This window comes from Moschus berezovskii, chromosome 21 (assembly GCF_049115385.1).
Source record: "Moschus berezovskii isolate FMDL1 chromosome 21, NW_MosBer_1.0, whole genome shotgun sequence".
In the NCBI taxonomy this organism is placed as follows: domain Eukaryota; kingdom Metazoa; phylum Chordata; class Mammalia; order Artiodactyla; family Moschidae; genus Moschus; species Moschus berezovskii.
In genome coordinates, this window is record NC_142480.1 from 63,111,590 (window position 1) to 63,135,248 (window position 23,659).

The following is a 23,659-nucleotide window of genomic DNA, read 5'->3' on the forward strand; positions in this document are numbered from 1 at the left end:
AGTAGCTCAGTCGTGTCCGACTCTTTGCGACCCCATGAATCACAGCACGCCAGGCCTCCCTGTCCATTACCATCTCCTGGAGTCCACACAAACCCATGTCCATCGAGTCGGTGATGCCATCCAGCCATCTCATTCTCTGTTGTCCCCATCTCCTCCCGCCCCCAATCCCTCCCAGCATCAGAGTCTTTTCCAGTGAGTCAACTGATCGCATGAGGTGGCCAAAGTATTGCAGTTTCATAATGGCTGCAGGATATGTACTGATATCACCTGTTTCATTTCTTATGTTAATTTGTGTCTTCTTTAAAAATCTCTGCCAGTCTTACTAGAGATGTATCAACTCTATTGACTTTCTTAATCCCAGTAAAGGTTTAATTTAACTGGTTTCTCCTCTTTACTTCCTCCTACTAGACTTGGGTTTATTTTGCTCTTTTTGGGGGGGATGGTGGTGGTTAGGGTAAAAACTTAGATTACTGACTTGATATATTTCCTCTTTTCTAACATAAGCATTTAAAGCTATTAATTTCTCTCTCAGCACTGCTATACAGTGTCTCAAAATTTTTGGAATGTTTTATTTTCATTGTTGTGTAAATTTTTATATCCTTTGGTACTGCCTATTTAACCAATGGAAAAGACTTACACATTTGCAGATTTTCCTGTTCTGTTATTGATACCTAGTTTGATTCCATAGTGGACACAGAACATGCTCTGTGATTTTTACTTGCTCTAGACAAATTGTTCTTCATTCTCTAACTTCCTGGGGGGAAGCTAATACTATTGCTATTAGAGCTTTCTTCTTTTCTAATATTTGTGTTTGTGCTATAAATTTCCCTTTTCTACTTCTTTTGCCTCATACCAAAATTTTTTGATCAGTTATATTTCATTTTCATCAGTTCAAAATATTTTAATTCCTGTGGAGCTTGAGAAGAATGTGTGTTTTTCTGTTGTTGGGTAGAGTATCTATAAATGTCAATTAAGTCAAGTTGATTAATGATATTGAGTTCAACTATATCCTTTCTGATTTTCTGCTTTCTTGATCTTTCAGTTACTTAAAGAGGGATGCTGAAGTCTCCAACTCTAATAGTGGATTTGTCTGTTTCTTCTTAAAACTCTGTCAGTTTTTGCCTTGTATGTTTTGATGCTCTGTTTTTAGCTCTATGCACCTTACACATTGTTATCTCTTCTTAGAGAATTGACCTCTTTATTACTATGCAATGTTCCTCTTTATTTCTGATAGTCTTCCCTGTCCTGAAGTCTGCTTTATCTATAACAAAATAACTGTTACTTCTATCTTTTGATTAGGGTTAACACTGACTACCTTTACTGTCCCCTTACTCTTAGCCAACCTATACATTTATGTTTAAAGTGAGTTTCTTGTACACAGCATAGTTGGGTCTTATATTTCCATTCACTCAAACAGTTTGTCTTTTCAGTGGTATGTTTAGATCATTCACATATAAAGTAGTTATTGATTTAGTTGGATTAATTGCTATTGTGTTTATAACTATTTTCTATTGTGTATATTTGTTCTTTTCCCCATTCTTTTTGCATTTTCTGTTTTTAATTGAGCTTTTTATGTGGTTCTATTTTATCTCATCTCATAGCTTGTCAATTATACTTCTTTTCTAAATATTTGTAATAGTTTCCTTATCATTTTCAATAAACATTTTAAAGTAATCAAACTCCACCTTCAAATGATACACTGTACTGCTCCAGTTGTAGTGCAAGTACTTTTTAACAGAATATTCCTAATTCCTCACATGACATTGCTCTCATTCATTTCACTATTCATCTCTTGTATTTATACAGTACATTGATACCCTTATTACTTGAAACAAATTAATTTTTAGATTAATTGAAAATTACAAACATAAAATATTTTATTTACCTTTATTCCTTCTCTAACAATCTTCCTATTTGTTTATTTTTATTTTATTCTTTTATATACATTTATATATATATACACATATAAATTTATATATATATATAAATTTATATATATATACACACACATATATATATACACACATATATATATATATGCACATACATGTATTTATTTATTTGGCTGCTCTGGGACTTAGTTTCAGCACGCAGGATCTTTAGCTGCAGTGTGTGGGATCTAGTTCCCTAACCAGGGATCCAACCCTGGCCCCCTGCGTTGGGAGTGCAGAGACTTAGCCACTGGACCACCAGGGAAGTCTATCTTTATTTTTAAACATTTTATTGACGTATAGTTGATTTACAATATTACATTAATTGCATACACAACACAGTGATTCAGTATTTTTATAGATTATACTCCATTTAAAGTTATTACAAATATTGACTGTATTCCTTATGCTATATAATATGTTCTTGTAGTTTATTTTATGCCTCTTAATCCACTGTTTTACCCCTCCGTCTTTCCCTCTCACTGGTAACCACTAGTTTGATCAGTTTTATTTCTATATTTATGAATCTGTTTCTGTTTTGTTATATATATTCTTTGTTTTATTCTTTAGATTCCACATATAAGTGATAACACACAGTATTTTTCATTCTCTGGGTGGCTTATTTCACTTAACATAGGACTCTACAGGTCCATCCATGTTGCTGCAAATGGCAGGATTTCATTATTTGCTCTATGGCTGATTTATATTTCATTGTGTATGTGTCTTTATATATATGTATATGTATATATATCCATTCATCTGTTGATAGACATTTAGCTTCCATATCTTCGCTATTATAAATAATTCTGTTATGAACACTGGGGTGTGTGTATCTTCTTGAATTATTTTCTTTGGTTGTATACCCAGTAGTGGAATTGCTGAATCTTATGGTAGTTCAGTTTTAGTTTTTTGAGGAACCTTCATACTGTTTTCCATAGTGGCTCTACCAATTTACATTCCAACTGGAAGTGTGCTAGGGCTCCCTTTACTCCACATCCTTGCCAAAATTTGTTATTTGTAAACATTTTGATAATAGCCATTCTGAAAACTGTGAAGTGATATCTCATTGTGGTTTTGATTTGTAGTTCTCTGATGATTAGCAGTGTTGAATATTTTTTCATGTGCCCATTAACCACCTGTATGTTTTCTTTGGAAAACTGTCTATTCATGTTTTCTGCCCATTTTTTAATCAGGTTGCTTGGTTTTGGTTTTGGTTTTTTGATATTGAATTGTATGAGCTGTTTATATATTGGGGGTTATTGTTGTTCAGTCCCTAAGTTATGTCTGACTCTTTTGCAACTCCATGGACTATAGCCCTGCAGTCTCCTCTGTCAAGGAATTTCCCAGGCAAGAATATTGGAGTGGCCAGGGGATCTTCCAGATCCAGGAATTGAACCTGTGTCTTGTGCATTGGCAGGTGGGTTCTTTACCACTGAGCCACCAGGAAAGCCCATATTTAGGGTGTTAACCCCTATTGGTAATACCATTTGTGAATATTTTCTCCTGTTCAGTGGATTGTCTTTTCATTATGTTGATAGTTTCATTTGCTATACAAGAACTTTTAAAGTTAAGTAGGTCCTGTTTGTTTGTTTTTGCTTTTGATTTCTTTACCACCAGACCTGCCTCCTGAGAAATCTGTAGGCAGTTCAAGAAGCAACAGAACTGGAAATGGAACAACAGACTGGTTCCAAATCAGGAAAGGAGTACATCAAGGATGTATATTGTCACCCTGCTTATTTAACTTATATGCAGAGTACACCATGATAAATGCTGGACTGGATGAAGCACAAGCTGGAATCAAGATTGCTGGAAGAAATATCAATAACCTCATATATGCAGATGACACCATCCTTATGGCAGAAAGTGAAGAAAAACTAAAGAGTCTCTTGATGAAAGTGAAAGAGGAGAGTGAAAAAGTTGACTTAAAACTCAACATTCAGAAAATCAAGATCATGACATCTGGTCCCAAAACTTCATGGCAGATAGATGGGAAACAGTGGAAACAGTAACAGACTTTATTTTTGGGGCTCCAAAATCACTGCAGATGGTGACTGCAGCCATGAAATTAAAAGACACTTGCTCCTTGGAAGAAAAGCTATGACCAAACTAGACAGCAAATTAAAAAGCAGAGACATTACTTTGCCAACAAAGGTCCATGTAGTCAAAGCTGTGGTTTTTCTAGTAGTCAGGTATGGCTGTGAGAATTGGACTATAAAGAAAACTGCGTGCCGAAGAATTAATGCTTTTGAACTGTGGTGTAGGAGAAGACTCTTGAGAGTCCCTTGGACGGCAAGGAGATCCAATCAGTCCATCCTGAGGGAAATCAGTCCTGAATATTCATTGGAAGGACCAATGCTGAAGCTGAAACTCCAATATTTTGCCCACCTGATGTGAAGAATTGACTCATTGGAAAAGACCCTGATGCTGGCAAAATTAAAGGAGGAGAAGAAGATGACAGAGGATGAGATGGTTGGATGGCATCACCGATTCAATGGACTTGAGTTTGAGTAAGCTCCAGGAGTTGGCGATGAACAGGGAACCCTGGCATGCTGCAGTCCATGAGGTCGCAAAGAGTCAGACACGGCTGAGCGACTGAACTGAATTTGAAGATATAAAGGTAGGAAAATTATAACAAACAAGACAAACAAACAAAGCAGGAATGGCAATATTATTATTGAACAAACTAAGATTCAAGTCAGAAAGTATTAAATGAAAGAGAAAAAACATAAACTCAAAAGCTTTTGCATGGCAAAGCAAACAATAAAGAAAATGAAAGACAACCCACAGACTAGGAGAAAATGTTTGCAAATGATGTGACCAACAAGGGATCAGTCTCCAAAATTTACAAACAACTCATGATGCTTAACAGCATTAAAGCAAACAATTCTATCAATAAATGGGCAGAAGACCTAAATAGACCTTTCTCCAAGGAATACACACAGATGGCTAAGAGGCACATGGGAAGATATTCAAATCACTAATTATTAGAGGAATGCAAATAAAAACTTCAATGACTTAATCACCTCACACCAGTCAGAATGACTATGATTGAAAATCCACAAACAATAAATGTTGAAGACAGTGTGGAGAGAAGGTAACCCTCCTCTCTGTTGGTAGAAATGTAAATTGTTACAGCCACTATGGAGAACAGTATGGAGGTTCCCTAAAAAACTAAGAATAGAGCTACATATTACTGTGCAGTCCCACTCCTGAGCATATATCTGGACAAAAACATGATCCAAAAGGATATATGCACCCCGGTGTTCATTGCAGCACTGTTTACAACAGCCAAGACATGGAAGCAAGCTAAATGTCCATTGACAGAAGAATGAATAAAGAAGCTGTGCTACATATATACAGTAGAATATCACTCAGCCATTAAAATGAATAAAATAATGCCATTTGCAGCAACATGGATGGACCTAGAGATTGTCATGCTGAGTGAAATAAGTCAGACAGAGAAGGAGAAACATCATATGGCATTGTTGATGTGTGGAATCTCAAATGAGTAAGTGGACTTACAAAAAAAATTTAAAAAGAAGTTTTAGATTATTCTAGTTCTGAGAAAAATGTTCTGGGCATTTTGACAAGGATTGCATTAAATTTATAGATTGCTTTGAGTGGTATGGACATTTTAACAATATTCTTACAACTCATGAAAAGAGAATATATTTCCATTTATTTATATTGTCCTCAGTTTCCTTCATCAGTATCTTACAGTTTTCAGGGCATACATCTTTCACCTCCTTGGTTAAACTTATTTATAGATGTTTTATTCTTTTTGATGCAGTTGTAGAAGAGATTGTTTTCTTGAATTCTCTTTCTGATGGTTGATTATTAGTATAAAGAAGCAATATATTTCTGTGTATTAATCGTTTAGCCTGCAACTTTACCGAATTATTATTTCTAATAGGGTTTTTTTGGTCTGTTTATGTAGATTTTAGAGTGGAAACTTTATGTATATGGTATGATGTCATCTCTAGTTTCATTTTGATCTGAATTTTTTATCTATATCCTTTTCCTCTCACTGAAGAACTCCTTTCAGCCTTTCTTGAATTACAAATTTGCTGGCAATGAATTCCCTCAGCTCTCAGTTTGTCTGAAAAAGTCTTTATGTTCCTTTACTTTTGCAGGATAATATCACTGGATATAAAATTTTCAGTTTGTGATTTTTTTCCTTTGAGCCCACAAATACTTCACTCCAGTCTTACTGGCATGGTTCTAATAAGATGTCTACAGTAATCTTATGCTTTTTCCTCTATAGGTAACATTTTTTCCAAGATTTTCTTTTTCTTTGGTTTTCTACAGGTTGAATATGATATTTTTTTTCTTTCTTTTTTTATTGAAGTATAGTTGATATGTAACATTGCTCTACAGAAAGTGATTTTCAGTTTTATATATATATTCTTCTAAATATTCATTTTCATTATGGTTTTCACAGGGTTATGCATATAGTTCCCAGTGCTGTACAGTAGGGAGCCTGATTATCCATTCCATATATACTAGTTTGCATCTGCTAATCCCAAACTCCTAATGATCCCTTCCCCAGTCTCTTCCCTGTTGGCGACCCCATGTCTGTTCTCTGTGTCTGTGAGCCTGTTCTGTTTTGTAGGCAAGTTCATTTGTGTCATATTTTAGATTCCATATGTAAGTGATAGGATATAGTTCTTATTTGTAGTATTTTTGTTTCGTTTTTGTTTTATCCTGCTTGGTGTTGTTAAGTTTCTGGATCTGTGATTAATTTTGTAAAGTGTTTGACCATTATTACTTCAAATAATTCTTCTGCTTTTTTCTCCCCTTTTCCATCTAGTATTCCAATTGTGCATACGTTGCACGTTTAGAAATTGTTCCACAGATTTTGGATTTTCTGTTCTATTTTTTTTAATTACCTGTGAAAATTCTAACATCTCCGTTATATCTGAGTCTAGTTCTAGGATTTCCTATGTCTGTCTCTTCAGCATGAACTTTTTCTTGCCTTTTGGCATCTCTTAAAACTTTTTGTTGAAACATAGGCATATTGTACTGAGTAATAAGAACTGAGATAAACGGGCATTTACTGTGAGATTTTATTTTAGTTTGGCAAGGAGCTGAGCTCTGTTTTATGTCGGCTATAGTAGGTATTAGAGGCTTCAGATTTCTATTCAGATTTCTTTAGTGTCCTTTTTTAATTCTCCTTACTTGATTTGGGCTTCTCTATATGCTTCTCTTCAGAGAGTCTGCATCTTGCAGCTGTTTTTGTTTTTAAATACAAATTTTTAACAGAAATGCATTTCTGTCATAATATTTTCATTCTCTCCTATTTTCTCAAGAGTTACCTTCTATATTTCTATCTAATTTAAAAGCTAGATCTTTGCTTCGATATTCTGTCAAGCCCAGGATGCACTGTTTGTAAATGAGCTTTAGGAGCATGGTGGGCCCTCTTCCCCCAGCACCCTCAGGACTGCCCACTGCACCCCCTGTAGACCATGTAAGATGAGCCCAAGGTTTAATAGTGCTGAGATTTTATTTATTTTGTTTTATTTTTAAATTTTTATTTATGTTAAAATTTTATTTTATATGAAATATAGTTGATTTATATTGTGTTAGCTCCGAGTGTAAAGTAGAGTGATTCATTTATACATATACATATATCCATTCTTTTTCAAATTCTTTTCCCATGTAGGTTACTATATTGAGTACAGTTCTCTTTGTGCTATATAATAGGTCCTTGTTGATTATCTAGTTTGTATTTCAGTTCAGTTGCTCAGTCGTGTCCGACTCTTTGCGACCCCATGAATCAGCACACCAGGCCTTTCTGTCCATCACCAACTCCCGGAGTTCACTCAAACTCATGTCCATCGAGTCGGTGATGCCATCCAGCCATCTCATTCTCTGTCGTCCCCTTCTCCTCCTGCCCCCAATCCCTCCCAGCAACAGTCTTTTCCAGTGAGTCAACTCTTCGCATGAGGTGGCCAAAGTATTGGAGCTTCAACTTTAGCATCAGTCCTTCCCATGAACACCCAGGACTGATCTCCTTTAGAATGGACTGGTTGGATCTCCTTGCAGTCCAAGGGACTCTCAAGAGTCTTCTCCAACACCACAGTTCAAAAGCATCAATTCTTCGGCAGCCAGCTTTCTTCATAGTCCAACTCTCACATCCATACATGACCCTGGAAAAACCATAGCCTTGACTAGACGGACCTTTGTTGGCAAAGTAATGTCTCTGCTTTTTAATATACTGTCTAGGTTGGTCATAACTTTCCTTCCAAGGAGTAAGCGTCTTTTAATTTCGTGGCTGCAGTCAGCATCTGCAGTGATTTTGGAGCCCAAAAAAATAAAGTCTGACACTGTTTCCACTGTTTCCCCATCTATTTGCCATGAAGTGATGGGACCGGATGCCATGATCTTAGTTTTCTGAATGTTGAGGTAGTAAAGTCATGCTCAAAATTCTCCAAGCCAGGCTTCAGCAATATGTGAACCGTGAACTTCCAGATGTTCAAGCTGGGTTTAGAAAAGGCAGAGAAACCAGAGATCAAATTGCCAACATCTGCTGGATCATGGAAAAAGCAAGAGAGTTCCAGAAAAACATCTATTTCTGCTTCATTGACTATGCCAAAGCCTTTGACTATGTAGATCACAACAAACTGTAGAAAATTCTGAAAGAGATGGGAATACCAGACCACCTGACCTGCCTCTTGAGAAACCTGTATGCAGGTCAGGAAGCAACAGTTAGAACTGGTCATGGAACAACGGACTGGTTCCAAATAGGAAAATGGGTACGTCAAGGCTATATATTGTTACCCTGCTTATTTAACTTCTATGCAGAGTACATCATGAGGAACACTGGGCTGGAAGAAGCACAGGCTGGAATCAAGATTGCTGGGAGAAATATCAATAACTTCAGATATGCAGATGACACAACCCTATGGCAGATAGTGAAGAGGAACTCAAAAGCCTCTTGATGAAAGAGGAGAGTAAAAATGTTGGCTTGAAGCTCAGTGTTTATTTGTTACTCTCAAACTCCTAATTTATCCCTCTCACATTTCCCCTTTGGTAGCCATGTTTCTTTTTGACATCTGTGAGTCTGTTTCTGTTTTGTAAACAAGTTAATTTGTATCACTTTTTTAGATTCCACATATGAGTGGTATTGTATAGTTGTCTTTGATTCACTTCACTAAGTATGATGATCTCTCTGTCCATCCATGTTGCTGTAAATGGCATTATTCCATTCTTTTTTATAGCTGAGTAATACTTCATTGTATAAATACTAGATCTTTATCCATTCCTCTGTTGATGGACTTTTAGGTTTGCTTCCATCTCTTGGCTGTTGTAAATAGTGCTACAGTGAACATTGGTATGCTTGTGTCTTTTCCAACTATGGTTTTCTCCAGATATATGCCCAGGAGCGAGATTGCTAGATTATATGGTAGTTCTATTTTTAGTTTTTTAAGGAACCTCCATGCTATTCTCCATATTGATTGCACCAATTTATATTTCTACTAAGAGTGAGGAGGGTTCTGCTTTCTCCACATTCTCTCCAGCATTTATTGATTATAGATTTTTTGATGATGGCTGTTCTGACAAATGTGAGATGATACTTCACTGTGGTTTTGATTTGCATTTCAATAATAATTAGCCTGGCTTCCCTGGTGGCTCAGTGGTAAAGAATCCACCTGCTAATGCAGGAGATGTGGGTTCAATTCCTGAGTCAAGAATATTCCCTGGAGAAAGAAATGGCAACCCACTTTAGTATACACCTAAAGTCATACAGTCCATGGGGTCCAAAATAGTTGGCCATGACTTAGCAACTAAATAACAACAACAATAATTAGCCATGTTGAGCATCTTTTCATGTTCTTTTTGACCATCTGGATATATCTTCTTTGAAGAAATGTTTCCGTAGATCTTCTGCCCATTTTTCGATTGGGTTGTTTGTTGTTGTTGTTTTTATTTAGAGCTGCATGAGCTGATTCTATATTGGGAAATTAATCTGTTGTCAGTTGTTTTGTTTTCAAATCTTTTCTACCATTTTGTGGGTTGTCTTTTCATTTTGTTTATGGTTTTCTTTGCTTGAAAAAGCCTTTAAGTTTAGTTAGGTCTCATTTTTTTACTTTTGGTTTTATTTTCATTGCTCTTAGGTGTGTGTGTGTGTGCTCAGTCACTTGATCGTGAGTGCTGAAGAATTGATGCTTTTGAACTGTGGTGTTGGAGAAGACTCTTGAGAGTCCCTTGGACTGCAAGGAGATCAAATCAGTCAATCCTAAAGAAAATCAACCCTCTATATTCATTGGAAGGACTGATGCTACTGGAAAATAGCTTTGACTATTCTGACCTTTGTCGGCAAAGTGATGTCTCTGCTTTTTAACACGCTGTCTAGGTTTCTTCCAAGTTCATGGCTGCAGTCACCGTCCACAGTGATTTTGGAGCCCAAGAAAAGAAAATCTGCCACTGTTCGATTGTTTTCCCCTTTCAATTTGCTATGAAGTGATGGGACTACATGCCATGACCTTAGTTTTTTTAATGTTGAGTTTTAAGCCAACTTTTTCACTCTCCTCTTTCACCTTCATCAAGAATACTGGAGAGGGTTGCCATTTCCTTCTCTAGGGCATTTTCCCAAAATACATGGCTCCTCTTAGTGGGTGGATGCAAAAAGATACTGCTATGATTTGTATCAAAGAGTGTTCTGCCTATGTTTTCTTTTAAGAGTTTTATAATATCCAGCCTTACATTTATATCTTTAATCCATTTTGAGTTTATTTTAGTATATGGTGATAGAGGATGTTCTACGTTCATCCTTTTACATGAGCTATTAACTTTTCCTAGTACCACTTATGTTATATTCTTGGCTCCTTTGTCATAGATTAATTGACTATAGGTGCATAGTTTATTTCTGGGTTTTCTATCCTAGTCCTTTGATCTATATTTCTGTTTTTGTGCCAGTACCATAATGTTTTGATAACTGTAGTTTTGTAGTATAATCCTAAGTCAGGGAGCCTGATGCCTCCAACTCCAGTTTATTTCTCAGGATTACTTTGGCTATTGAGAATCCTTTATGTTTCCATACAAATTTTTTGTTCTCAGTTCAGTTCAGTCACTCAGTCGTGTCCGACTCTTTGCGACCCCAAGAACCGCAGCACTCCAGGCCTCCCTGTCCATCACCAACTCCTGGAGTCCACCCAAACCATGTCCACTGAGTCAGTGTTGCCATCCAACCATCTCATCCTCTGGCGTCCCCTTCTCCTCCTGCCCTCAATCTTTCCCAGCATCAGGGTCTTTTCCAATGAGTCAGCTCTTCGCATCAGGTGGTCAAAGTATTGGAGTTTCAGCCTCAGCATCAGTCCTTCCAGTGACCACCCAGGACTGATCTCCGTTAGGATGGACTGGTTGGATCTCCTTGCTATCCAAGGGACTCTCAAGAGTCTTCTCCAACATCATAGTTCAAAAGCATCACTTCTTTGGCACTCAGCTTTCTTTATAGTCCAACTCTCACGTCCATACATGACCACTGGAAAAACTGTAGCCTTCACTAGACAGACCTTTGTTGACAAAGTAATGTCTCTACTTTTTAATATGCTGTCTAGGTTGGTCATAACTTTCCTTCCAAGGAGTAAGTGTCTTTTAATTTCATGGCTGCAGTCACCATCTGCAGTGATTTTGGAGCCCAGAAAAATAAAGTCAGCCACTGTTTCCACTATTTCCCCATCTATTTGCCATGAAGTGATGGGGCCGGATGCCATGATCTTAGTTTTCTGAATGTTGAGCTTTAAGTCAACTTTTTCACTTTCCTCTTTCACTTCCATCAAGAGTCCCTTTAGTTCTTCTTCACTTTCTGCCATAAAGGTGGTGTCATCTGCATATCTGAGGTTATTGATATTTCTCCCAACAGACTTGATTCCAGCTTGTGCTTCCTCCAGCCCACTGTTTTTCATGATGTACTCTGCATAGAAGTTAAATAAGCCAGGTGAAAATATACAGCCTTAACGTACTCCTTTTCCTATTTGGAAACAGTCTGTTGTTCCATGTCCAGTTCTGGCTGTTGCTTCCTGACCTGCATACAGGTTTCTCAAGAGGCAGGTCAGGTGGTCTGGTATTCGCATCTCTTTCAGAATTTTCCACAGTTTATTGTGATCCACACAGTCAAAGTTCTGTGAAAAATTCCATTGGTAATTTGATAGTGCTTGCATTGAATCTATAGATTGCCTTGGGTAGAATACTCATTTTGACAGTATTGATTCTTCCAGTAAACAACATGATATATCTTTCCATTTGTTTGTGTCATCCTCAGTTTCTTTCATCAGTTTCTTATAGTTTTCAGAGTACAGGTCTTTTGCCTCTTAGGTAGTTTTATTCCTAGGTATTTTATTCTTTTTTATTCAGTGGTAAATGGGATTGTTTCTTTAATTTCTCTTTCTAATCTTTCATTGTTAGTAGTTTTTGATATTAATTTGATCTATACCCCACTGTCCTTATGCTGCTGGCCATTTACTCTGGTGATTAATGAGGGAGGGAAGTGTTCTCAATTTTATGATTAGATCTCATTATTTTAGTGGGCCTATATCTCTAGACTGTGACCTTCATGAATTTTTCTTGTCTTGCATAGCTTGCTTTCCCCACTTAGGTGGAATGGGCAGGCCAAAGCAGGTTTGGATGGGAAGAATGTCCTTCCCTAGCTGGGGTAAGGTCTTTGCTCTGGAGAACAGTCCTTTGTATGGAAGATGCTCTGGACATGTTACATAGTGACTACTCTTTTCCCTCTTCCTGAATGAGTAGCAAGGGGATCTTTTTTGGATTTTCACCATGATACTTTATAAGGTCCCTGTGTTCTGGTGACCCTAATATTGCAGCCCTCACACTTAGGCTTTTCCACACTTAGCCTCCCTGCAATTCTAGTATCTTCTGCCCAGGTAAGCAAATCTCAGCTGTGACCCTCTGGAGCCTCCTGTCTTGCCAGATTTTGAAGTTGCAGTTTGCCCTGTGACCTCAGTTCTCTGGTCAATAGCGAAAAGTTACTGATTTTCAGTTTGTTCAGCTTGTTCTTGTTATAAGAACAGGAATGAGAACTTCTAGGCTCTTTATGTCAGAGATGAAACTGGATGTATTCTCTGTATATAATTTCAGTTCTTTCAAATTTGTAAGGTTTGTTCTTCGGCACAGAATCAGAATACAGTCTATCCTGGTGAATATCCCATGGGCTTCTAGGAGAAAAAGGAAGTGTGTTTTGTTACTGTTGGGTGGAGTGTTTTGTATATGTTAGTTAGATTCTTTGGTTCATTGAGTTGTTCAGTTCTACTGTACCTGTGCTGAGAGGCTAGTAGTTTGATTGCTGAGAGTAAAAATGTTGAAGTTCCCACTCATTGTGAATTTATCTATTTCTCCTTTCAGTGCTATTATTTTTTAACAGCTTTATTGAGATAGTTTACATATCATGCAATTCACCCACTTAAAGTATACAATTCAGCAGTTTTTACTATAGTCACAGATATGTTCAGTCAATACCACAATCTTCGAACATTTTTCTCACTCTAAAAGACACTTTATACTCTTTAGCTGTCACCTCTCTATTTCCCCATACCCAGCCCTAAGCAACTAATTACTTTCTTTCTATAGAAATTAATGGATTTCTCTGTCCCAATCTTTTGGATAGGGAGAACAGGCTTCTCTTGGAGGTTTGGGGGATTTGGCTTTTTTGTTTTGTTTTTTGCTTCTGCTTGTTGGTGGTTCTGGGTTGGAAGCGTCTACAGAGTCCTGTCTGAAGTATATGGGAGGCAATAAGGAAGCCTAGGGGATTTACCATTGCTGTGTTGCTTCTCAAGCCCTAGGGTCCTAGGCTGTCTGCCTTCATTCTATCTTTCAGAGTCTTCCGATGCTTGCTTATTGTGTTATTTTAATTATAAGAGAAAGGACCTGGGAGTAATGGGGCTATTCCATCTTGGCACAACCAATAGCTCCCACCAAAATGTATTTTGCCTCCAAAATCCAAAGGAACACATGAGTATGTATCTGTTTCTTCATAGTGAGCAGTTCTGGATGTAACTCTTCTTTCCATTTGAAACCTTACCAATGTGGCAGATACCTGAACTTTTGCAGGCTTTCTCTCTCACCTCTAGAAGGCATGAGTTGTATTAAGTATCAGGTATGTTTGCTATTTCCAATTTGATTTCCCCTCACCAGTACATATCTTAAGTGAATTAATCTTAATCTTTCAGTGAAGGGACTGCTTTCCTGACCCTTCCAGAGATTTCCTGGTAGTGACTGAGCAGGTTACACCTCGTTGGATCCACTACAACATCCCCATTTATCTAAGCCTTTGTTCTTCTTCCTCTGGACTATACAGTGGAAGTTCCAGCATCTCTTTCTCACTGACTGTAGGCCTCTACTGGGTCAAGACTTCTATTAACCATTATAGGTACTCAAATGAACACATTAAATCCTAAGGCCTGTGTGAAACACCTGCTTGGCCTGATCTAGTCTTAGACTTATTTTCACACTGCAAGGAGATCCAACAAGTCCATTCTAAAGGAGATCAATCCTGGGTGTTCATCGGAAGGACTGATGCTAAAGCTGAAACTCCAATACTCTGGCCACCTCATGCGACGAGTTGACTCACTGGAAAAGAGTCTGATGCTAGGAGGGATTGGGGGTGGGAGGAGACGGAGACGACAGAGAATGAGATGGCTGGATGGCATCACCGACTCGATGGACATGAGTTTGAGTGAACCCTGGGAGTTGGTGATGGACAGGGAGGCCTGGCGTGCTGTGATTCATGGGGTCACAAAGAGTCGGACACGACTGAGCGACTGAACTGAATGTACTTAGACTCCATTGCTCTCCAAATTCCTGCAAATTAAATTTGGCAAGATTCCTTCATGTGTGTAATCTCTCCCAGGAGCAGCTCTTGCAATTAACTCTGAATCATGCTGGGATTTTACTTTCTCTATGGCCCTAGAGGCAGGGAGTATTGTTCGTGTGGGTCCTAAAGAAGAGAAATTTCCTTTTTAGGTAACCACACCAGATGAAGTCAGTGAAATCTTTTTATTCAAGTGAATGCTTGTTTTCTTAGAAGGCAAGAAAGGCTGTTTCTAATGTGAAGAAATGTTTAGAGATATGAGAGGTTTAAGGTTCTTATCCTCCTGTCTACACCAAGGTTTCCATCTCAAGTCTCAAGTCCTCACCCTTTCGCAGGCAGAACCTTTATCTTAGCATAAGAGACTTAGCATAAATATACCTGTAGCTGGCATGTGGTTCTGCAGCTTGTACATTCAGACCTCAGGCATGTCACTCCCACAGCTTCATAAAATAAAAATTCCTCTAAGGCCACCATAGAAACTTTCTGATTCTCTACCTATGCCTTGAATTGAGAGTTTAAGTCACTAAGCTTATCTATTTTTTTGAGGGGGCTTGGGATTTGGGGGTATCTCTTCAGCAGTTAGAAGACTCCTTCTCCCTCCACAGTCTTTGAATTCAACATGATGCCACAGCAATCAAGTACCACTGCACTTGATCTCCCAGCACCTTATCCTTCACTGCAGTCTGAGTGACCATTCAAGTTATCGTGATACCACAGCTTCAAGTGATCAGTGATGTCCCGTTGTTTCCCTAGCAAGGAGGTCATTCATGTCCTCACCAACCCAACCCTAGAATGCCACCCTGATGGACTGTTTCCTTAGGCCACTCCCTCTAACACTAAATCAGTCACGGTACTGGCTGGAAAGCACACATAAGCTGGAATGTTGAAGAGGAATTAATAGTGAGGGACTATTTATAGGAGTTCAGGCAGGATTCAGAGCACCCACAAGGATGAGAAAGTACCTGGGAACTTACAGCAGTAGGAAGGTTTACTATTCTTAATCTTTTGGCTTAAAGAACAAAGGAAGATCTAGAATCTGTTGAGAACTAGAGCCATCAGGAGGGGCCTGCCCAATAAAAGCTCTTGTCAGAGAGGTAGAGATAGAGTGAGAGGAAATAGTCAACTGTTCCATAAAAGCAGGGGGAAAACTGGCAAAAGTTGTCAGAATTGAATTTTTCAGAACTCTGGAAATTAACAAAAAGCTTACAGCAATCTGGAGTGCACTTATTCAAGGAAAGTGGCTGGATCTCAGAAAGAACAGAGATCTTTGTGATGTTTTAACTTACAGTCCCATCTTCTAGTCTTAACCTTGAAAACTAAGCATCTGAAATCACGGTTTAAACCAGCAAGCTGGCAGCAATTGGAAAAGTGTGGGAGGAAGTAGGAGCATCTTCAAAGGGTGGTTCACTAAGAAATCCTGCTTGCAAGCCTGTCTTTTTATTTCTTCAGTCAGAGTTCACCAGTGCAAAAAACCTCTTCCCTGAGGGTATTTGTCAAAAATTGTCAAAACAATTACAAGCAATTGCTTAACTTCACAGATGTCTGAGGCAGTAAATAACTGTTAGGCCAAATAATAGACTAAGCAACCAAAGATTGAGAAGCTCTATACAGCCAGCAAAAACAAGACCGGCAGCTGACTGTGGTTCAGATCATGAAATCCTTATTGCAAAATTCAGACTTAAATTGAAGAAAGTGGGGAAAACCACTAGACCATCTAAGTATCACCTAAATCAAATCCCTTATACAGGGGAAGTGACAAGTAGATTCAAGGGATTAGATCTGATACACATTGTGCCTGAAGAACTATGGACAGAAGTTCACATTGTACAGGAAGCAGTGATCAAAACCATCCCCAAGAAAAGGAAATGCAAAAAGGCAAAATGGTTGTCTGAGGAGGCCTTACAAATAGCTGACAAAGTGAAATGAAACACAAAGGAGAAAAGGAAGAATATATCCATCTGAATGCAGAGTTCCAAAGAATAGCAAGGAGAGATAAGAAAGCCTTGCTCTGTGATCAATGCAAAGAAATGGAGGAAAGCAATAGAATGGGAAAGACTAGAGATCTCTTCAAGAAAATTAGAGATATCAAAGAAACATTTCATGTAGGGATGGGCACAATAAAGGGCAGAAACAGTTCGGACCTAACAGAAGCAGAAAATATTAAGAAGAGATGGTAAGAATATACAGAAGAACTATTCAAAAAAGATCTTAATGACCTAGATAACCATGATGGTGTGATCACTCACCTAGAGCCAGTCGTCCTGGAATGTGAAGTCAAGTGGGCCTTAGGAAGCATCACTATGAACAAAGCTGGTGAAGGTGATGGAATTTCCAGCTGAGCTATTTCAAGTCCTAAAAGATGATGCTGTTAAAGTGCTGCCCTCAAATCTGTATGTAGGTCAAGAAGCAACAGTTAGAACCAGACATGGAACAAAAGACTGGTTCCAAATGGGGAAAGGAGTACATCAAAGCTGCATATTGTCACCCTGCTTATTTAACTTGTATGCAGAGTCCATCATGAAAAATGCTGGGCTGCTTGAAGCTCTGGCTGGAGTCAAGATTGCTGGGAGAAATATCAATAACCTCAGATATGCAGCTGACACAACCGTTATGGCAGAAAGTGAAGAGGAATTAAAGAGCCTCTTGATAAAAGTGAAACAGAAGAGTGAAAAAGCTGGCTTAAAACTCAACATTCAAAAAACGAACATCATGGCATCTGGTCCCATCACTTCATAGCAAGTAGATGGGGAAATAGTGGAAACAATGACAGACTTTATTTTTGGGGACTCCAAAATCACTGCAGATGGTGATTGCAGCCATGAAATTAGACGACGCTTGCTCCTTGGAAGAAAAGCTGTGACCAACCTAGATAGCATATTAAAAAACAGAGATATTACTTTCCTGACAAAGGTCCTTATAGTCAAAGCTATAGTTTTTCAGTAATCATGTATGGATGAGTTGGACCATGAAGAAAGCTGAGCACTAAAGAATTGATGCTTTTGAACTACAGTGTTGGAGAAGTCTCTTGAGAGTCCCTTGGACTGCAAGGAGTTCAAACCAATCCTAAAGGAAATCGGTCCTGAATATTCATTGGAAGGACTAATGCTGAAGCTCAGTGCTTTGGCCACCTGATGTGAAGCACTGACTCATTGGAAAAAGACCCTGATGGTGGGAAAGATTGAAGGCAGGAGAAGAAGAGGATGACAGAGGACGAGATGGTTGGATGGCATCATCGACTCAATGGACATGAGTTTGAGCAAGCTCTGGGAGTTGGTGATGGACAGGGAAGCCTGGCGTGCTGCAGTCCATGGGGTCACAAAGAGTTGGAAGAGTTGGACACAACTGAGCAACTGAACTGAACTGAAGGCTGAAAAGGCAGATAGGAGAATGAGGTTTCTGCAGGGGCTTCAGAAAGCACTGACATATTTCTGGGAGTATGTATGGTTGTGTGCGTGCATAAGAATGTGGGCATGTTCAGAGAAGACCCAAGAAGGCCCTGAGCTTTCACTTCTGCTGGCAGAAAGTGAGACTTTGCAAGCAGGACGTGAAGGCTAGGGCAGAGTTGTCGGCTGCCTGGTTGCGTGCTGAAAAGTGACTGGAGCCCAGTGAGAACTAAAGCCATATAGGAAGGTCCATCCTCATATCAGCCAAAACTAGCTGGTTAGGGGATCTAGGATTAGTACAAAAATCTAAGACAGGAGAACCCATGGAAGTAGGTCTAGCTCTTACCTTGAGATCTTTGATGATCCAAGATGATATAATGGCAAAGCTTCTTTTGGAGGATTGTGGTGACCCAGAGAAAATTAAAGCCCATAGAGAAACAAAACGGTTTATCAGTGGTTGCCAGAGACCTGGCAGGGGGTTTGGGGGATGGTGCTTCGCTGCAGGTGGACACAAGGAACAGTTAGAGAGATGAGAAATATTTTACATGTTGATTGTAGTGTTAAATACTTGTACATATTTCAAAACTTATTCAACTGTACACTTAAAATGGATAAATTTTATTCTGTTTGTATGTACCTATACCTGTATTAACTCGACTTTTTCTAAGAAAAAGGAAAAAAAGTTCAGCTTTTCTCTCTTCCTGCCCTTTACCCTGTGGCTGTGCCTCCTACTGTCCTAATTTAGCCAGAAACCAGCCATCAGGCAGCTTGGGAGGTAGGGTCTGTAAAGGTCACCTTCTTGGACTACATGTGTGTATGCTAAGTTGCTTCAGTTGTGTCCAACTCTGCAATTCTTACGGACCGTAACCCACCAGACTCCTCTGTCCATGGGATTCTCCAGGCAAAAATACTGGAGTGGGTTGCCATGCCCTCTTCCAGGGGATCCTCTTGACCCAGAGATTGATCCCACATCTCTTAAGTCTCCTGCATTGGTAGGTGGGTGGTTTACCACTAGTGCCACCATAGAGAAAGGCAAAGACTGGGCTGAGGAGTGGGGAAAAGAGAAAGCAGTCAGCACAGGGAGTCCTGTGTAATCAACAGTAGATTATTCTCTCCTCACCAGAGGATAGCACTTCTGGTGGGAAAACAAGGCATCCAGCCACTGGAGCTGCCCAGACTGGCTCACGACTCACTGCAGGAAGATGCCAAGTGGAGTTTGAGACGGGATTCCTCTGCTTTGTGGGAAATTACCTCTATAAGCAATCTATGGGAATACATTTGTAGGATAAATCCCTTAAAATTGTGTTTTTTAAACTCTTTGGTGTATATATATATATATATGTTCTAGTTAAATTGGTGACATTTTCAATTACATGATTTTTATAATGTATTTCAAATTCTCTCATTGCACTGGGTCTAGTAAGCAGAATTCAGACCATAACATGGATAAAGCTTATTTTTCCTTAGCTGCTAACATAGGGGCCAGGTGGCACTAGTGGTGAAGAACCTGCCTGCCACTGCAGGACACATAAGAAACTCCGATTTGACCCCTGGGTTGGGAAGATCCCCTGGAGGAGGGCAAGTCAACCCACTCCAGCTAACATAGAGGTGTTGTCTGAAAGCTGCTAATAAAATGAGCACATGCATACCTCACCTGATTCCAGTGCTCAGTTTTAAAAGGAATTTACATTTCTGTTGTGTGTTCTGTTGACCATACCTAATCCTTTATTTTAACCAAGAAAAAGACTGTCTCTAATGGAAGGAATCCTGAGGCTTTCCTTTTGGACTCACAGTGCTCATCTCCCCCTCTTTCCCCAGGAGGACAACTGTGAGTTTTGTGGCTTACTGCTGCTCCACCCAGTGTCTGCAGACTTTTGACCTACTGAGTTGATAAACACTCAAGAGTCTCAGGAGTGGTGCCAGCTTGACACTGCAGTTGCCTGCATATCGCACACTCTGCGGCAGAGGGGTGGAGAGTCCAGCCAGGCCCAGCAGCCCTTGCGTCCTGCCACACTCGGAGACTGCAGGACTCTGGAAACGTCACAATCGAGCTTCAGAACTGAAATGCCTTCACCCTTCCCCCAAGTTGGAATATATCCTCCCCCAAATTAAGAACCCTTGTCTTCTGAGTTTTTCTTTTTATGTGAGTGTGTCTCATATGCAGACTATTTAGTTTGATATGCCTCCCCGAATCTAATTTAGAGCAAGTTTCAGCTCCCTGAAGAACTATAATTTGATAATACAACCAAATTAACTTTTGAACATATATACCTTCAGTGGTACTTGTAATCTTCTCTGTCTTTCTTTCCCCAGTGAATTATTCCCCAGAGGTTACTCTCCATGTTTTTAACAAATTTCAGCCAACCCTATGACCTCAATAGGATTGAATCGTTGGCCAAGGGGTGGGGGTAGGGGTTGGGGGTGAGGGGGAGGGGAGAGAGAGAGTGCCTGAGTTGGCTCCAAGTTGGACTCTAGTAGGGTCTTCACAAGGGTCCTAGCACACACCCTTTGGAAAGTTACAACCTTGTTTATAAAGTTTTGCAACCTACTTTGTGAGGGTTTTAAAAATGAAACTAGTCTATAAATGAAATAGACACTTTTGAAAGACTACAAAAAATAATTTTTGAATTTTTTTCTTCCCTGATAAGATTATTTTTTGAGAAGAGTTTGAGGAATATTTGAGGCTTTAAAAGAATCTGATTCTTTTCTTTCTGGATTTAAACATTTTCTGACTACTGAGAAAGGGAGAAGAGAACACATCAAAATATGACCTCTGGTGTTTCTTGTTAGATGGATTTATGGTTAAACTGATACTGACTTTGAAATATCTTTGTTACATATGATAAACAAGTCTCAGCTACTTCTCCTACTAGTTTTTAGCAAGGTGATTCTAAGTACAGTCTGTGGACATTTATTTAAATACCTGCAGCATTAGATAATCTTCATTTTGACCCTAGATTTCTTAAGTACTTGACACACTGTTGTCCAGATAACATTGAGAAAACACAGGAAACGCAGGTCCAAATTCAGCCTTGGACTTTTGCAAAAAGGCCATAAATGGAAAGTGTGAGATTGTACTCTGACAGAAGATAATGCTCTTAGTGGAGGACTCACATATTTGCTCTTCCTTTGAAAGGATGGCATTTTAATGTTGCTTTGCTGCCAGATATTCATCTGGTTGCTGTGAACTGATTCTTTTTTTACATTTTTAAAAAGTTTAATTGTACATAGTTTTTTCTAAAGGCAGGACTAAAAGGGAACCAAGAAGGTTTACTTGGTAGGAAAATTATTTTCCAAAAATTTCAGATTTGTCAAAAATTTGGTTTATGGAATTTTATTAGCTGCCCTAAATCTGTAATGCTAGGCTCTAACAGTGCTAAAAAATCCTCCATAGTTACTGACGAATGTGTGATCTTTCCACAGCCACACCACCTGCTGCCCGGAAAGCAGACTATACACATAGAATGGAGAAGGCAGAACATTATCAACTGTATTTCCACTGTTCTTACTTCCTCTTGTCCCTTTCATAACTTGGCCTCTTCAGCCTTAATCTTTCAAAGGCTTGTAGTATAATAGGAACTGAAGATCTATATCAAATGTAACACTTCTTTCATCTTTTGGAATAATTGAAGTTTTAGTGTAACCCCTCCATGTATATAAATTGGGAGGTGAAAATGTGGCATGAAATTTCACAAATGTGGTTCAGGCCTAAGAGGCTGCTACCTATCATTTAAGTAATATTTTTCAACATCTTTCTACTTCTCCCTCTACAATCATATGTCTTAAAATGGAGTTGTGAAATTTGATAGCCTAATATTCAGGATTCTATTGAAACAAGGATATGTAATACTTTTAACTTGTTTGAGATTTTACAAAGACAGCTACAATCCAAGCAGCCTCTGCACGAACAATGTAAGTTGAACTCCAGCAGTGGGCTAGGCAGACAACATTTGGATGGTCTCTGCCTTAATCCTGATACCAGAACCCAATTTGATACAGAACCCAATTTAATTGATGAGAAATGAAACTTATAACCTGACTTCTTTGGTGCTGTTCATTCATTGGTGTCATTCTTAACCTTTCAATAGTATAAAGGAGTGTTGTAGACTGGAGAAGAGTTGCCTACATTCTAAATATTTAATTGTGTCCAGAGCTTTGTAGAAAATTCTGAAGTTATTATATATGTGTATTCCTGAGCAACGGTTATCTTAGGTAGAGAAATATTTCATGCAATTATAATAATGCCCCAAAAGTTAATTGTTTGGAAAATATAGCCTGTTCAGGTAAGTTTACATCAGTAATCTTATATGTGGATATTGGTAAATTTTAAAATCCAGGATACCCTTTTGGGCAAAGACCTTCTTAAGATATAGTTCAAAGAGGGTCCATTTAAACTGGATTACTGTATCAATGTTCTTCGAAATGCCAAGTTATTATACCAAAATCCTCAATTACATAACATTGCATAGATCAATGAAATGTTGCATCTTCGATGAATAAAATACATATTTTGAGCACACTTTAATAGTTTTAAAACTGACCTATACACAGAAGAGTCCTAGCTAGTGGAGGATACATTCTGGTTAATAGAAGGATGAACTCCTTTGTTATCTCACCCTCCTTTTCTGGAAAAGCATGGTCTACATTAAATATCTTTTGGTCAACGTACTCAACACTCACTAAAACTTTTCACACCCTGGCTTGTCTTCCTAGTTTAATGTACATCTCTCTTTTCTTCCACATTTAAATCCACAAATTAAAATGTTCACAATTTAAGAAAAAATACTTCAGTACCAGTTGGCTTACGAGGCTTTACACATAGTTTTCTCTAAAAGACATACCTATTTTGTAATCTCTTTCAAAGCCACTTTTAGAAATTATTAATAGTAAAATTAGGTTTCTGTTTCCTGAGTTGAAAAATCAGACATGTTCATCTTTACTGTAAAAGGCTTAAACATGATACATTGCTTCAGGAGAAATCAAAACATTTTTATTCAGATGATTTATGATCATGGATTCCTAACTGGGCCAACACTAATGTAACCTGATGTAATTCAATATTGAGATGTAAATCCATTTCATAGACTCATAATCTTATTTAAAAATCAGGAGTCTTGTTTTAAAATGTATCCTTACATAACCCTGGACAATTTATTATGCTCTTATTATTTTTGTGGTTTTCATCAACTCTTGTTTATACTCCTGATGAGGCTCTTCTACATTTATCCAGGAAAATTAAGTGAATATCTTGCCTTCTGTTAAACTAAGGGAATTTTTACGAAGTCTGTATTCTTGAAAATAACTACATGGCTATCTAAAACTCATTCAAGTCTCACTATCCCTACCCAGGAAGTACCTCCCTGTGGTGAGTAGCTGATAGATCTGAAAGTGATGCAAGTGTCTCTAGGAAAGGGATTGATCATAGCTGAGTGCCTGTTATCTTTGGTCAGGAAAAGAGACTGCTTCACAGTCTAGGATATTATCTTTGATGCATGACTATATGGTACACAGAAATCGAA

The 23,659-nt window shown here is 38.5% G+C and overlaps 1 protein-coding gene across 6 annotated transcripts in view; it reads left to right on the plus strand.

Moving 5' to 3' along the window:
* The window catches only part of LRRC28 (leucine rich repeat containing 28), a 211,562-nt gene extending 191,307 nt beyond the window's left edge, over positions 1-20,255 (plus strand). For all 6 annotated transcript variants that reach the window (XR_016035672.1, XR_016035673.1, XR_016035675.1 and 3 more), the window contains one exon: positions 19,959-20,255. Coding sequence is in view for 2 of the 6 variants with exons in the window: in XM_055417715.2 (XP_055273690.1) it covers positions 19,959-20,031 (73 nt within the window). In the remaining 4 variants the exon portion in view is untranslated. The remainder of the gene's footprint in view (positions 1-19,958) is intronic.
* Positions 20,256-23,659: the final 3,404 nt, after the last annotated feature.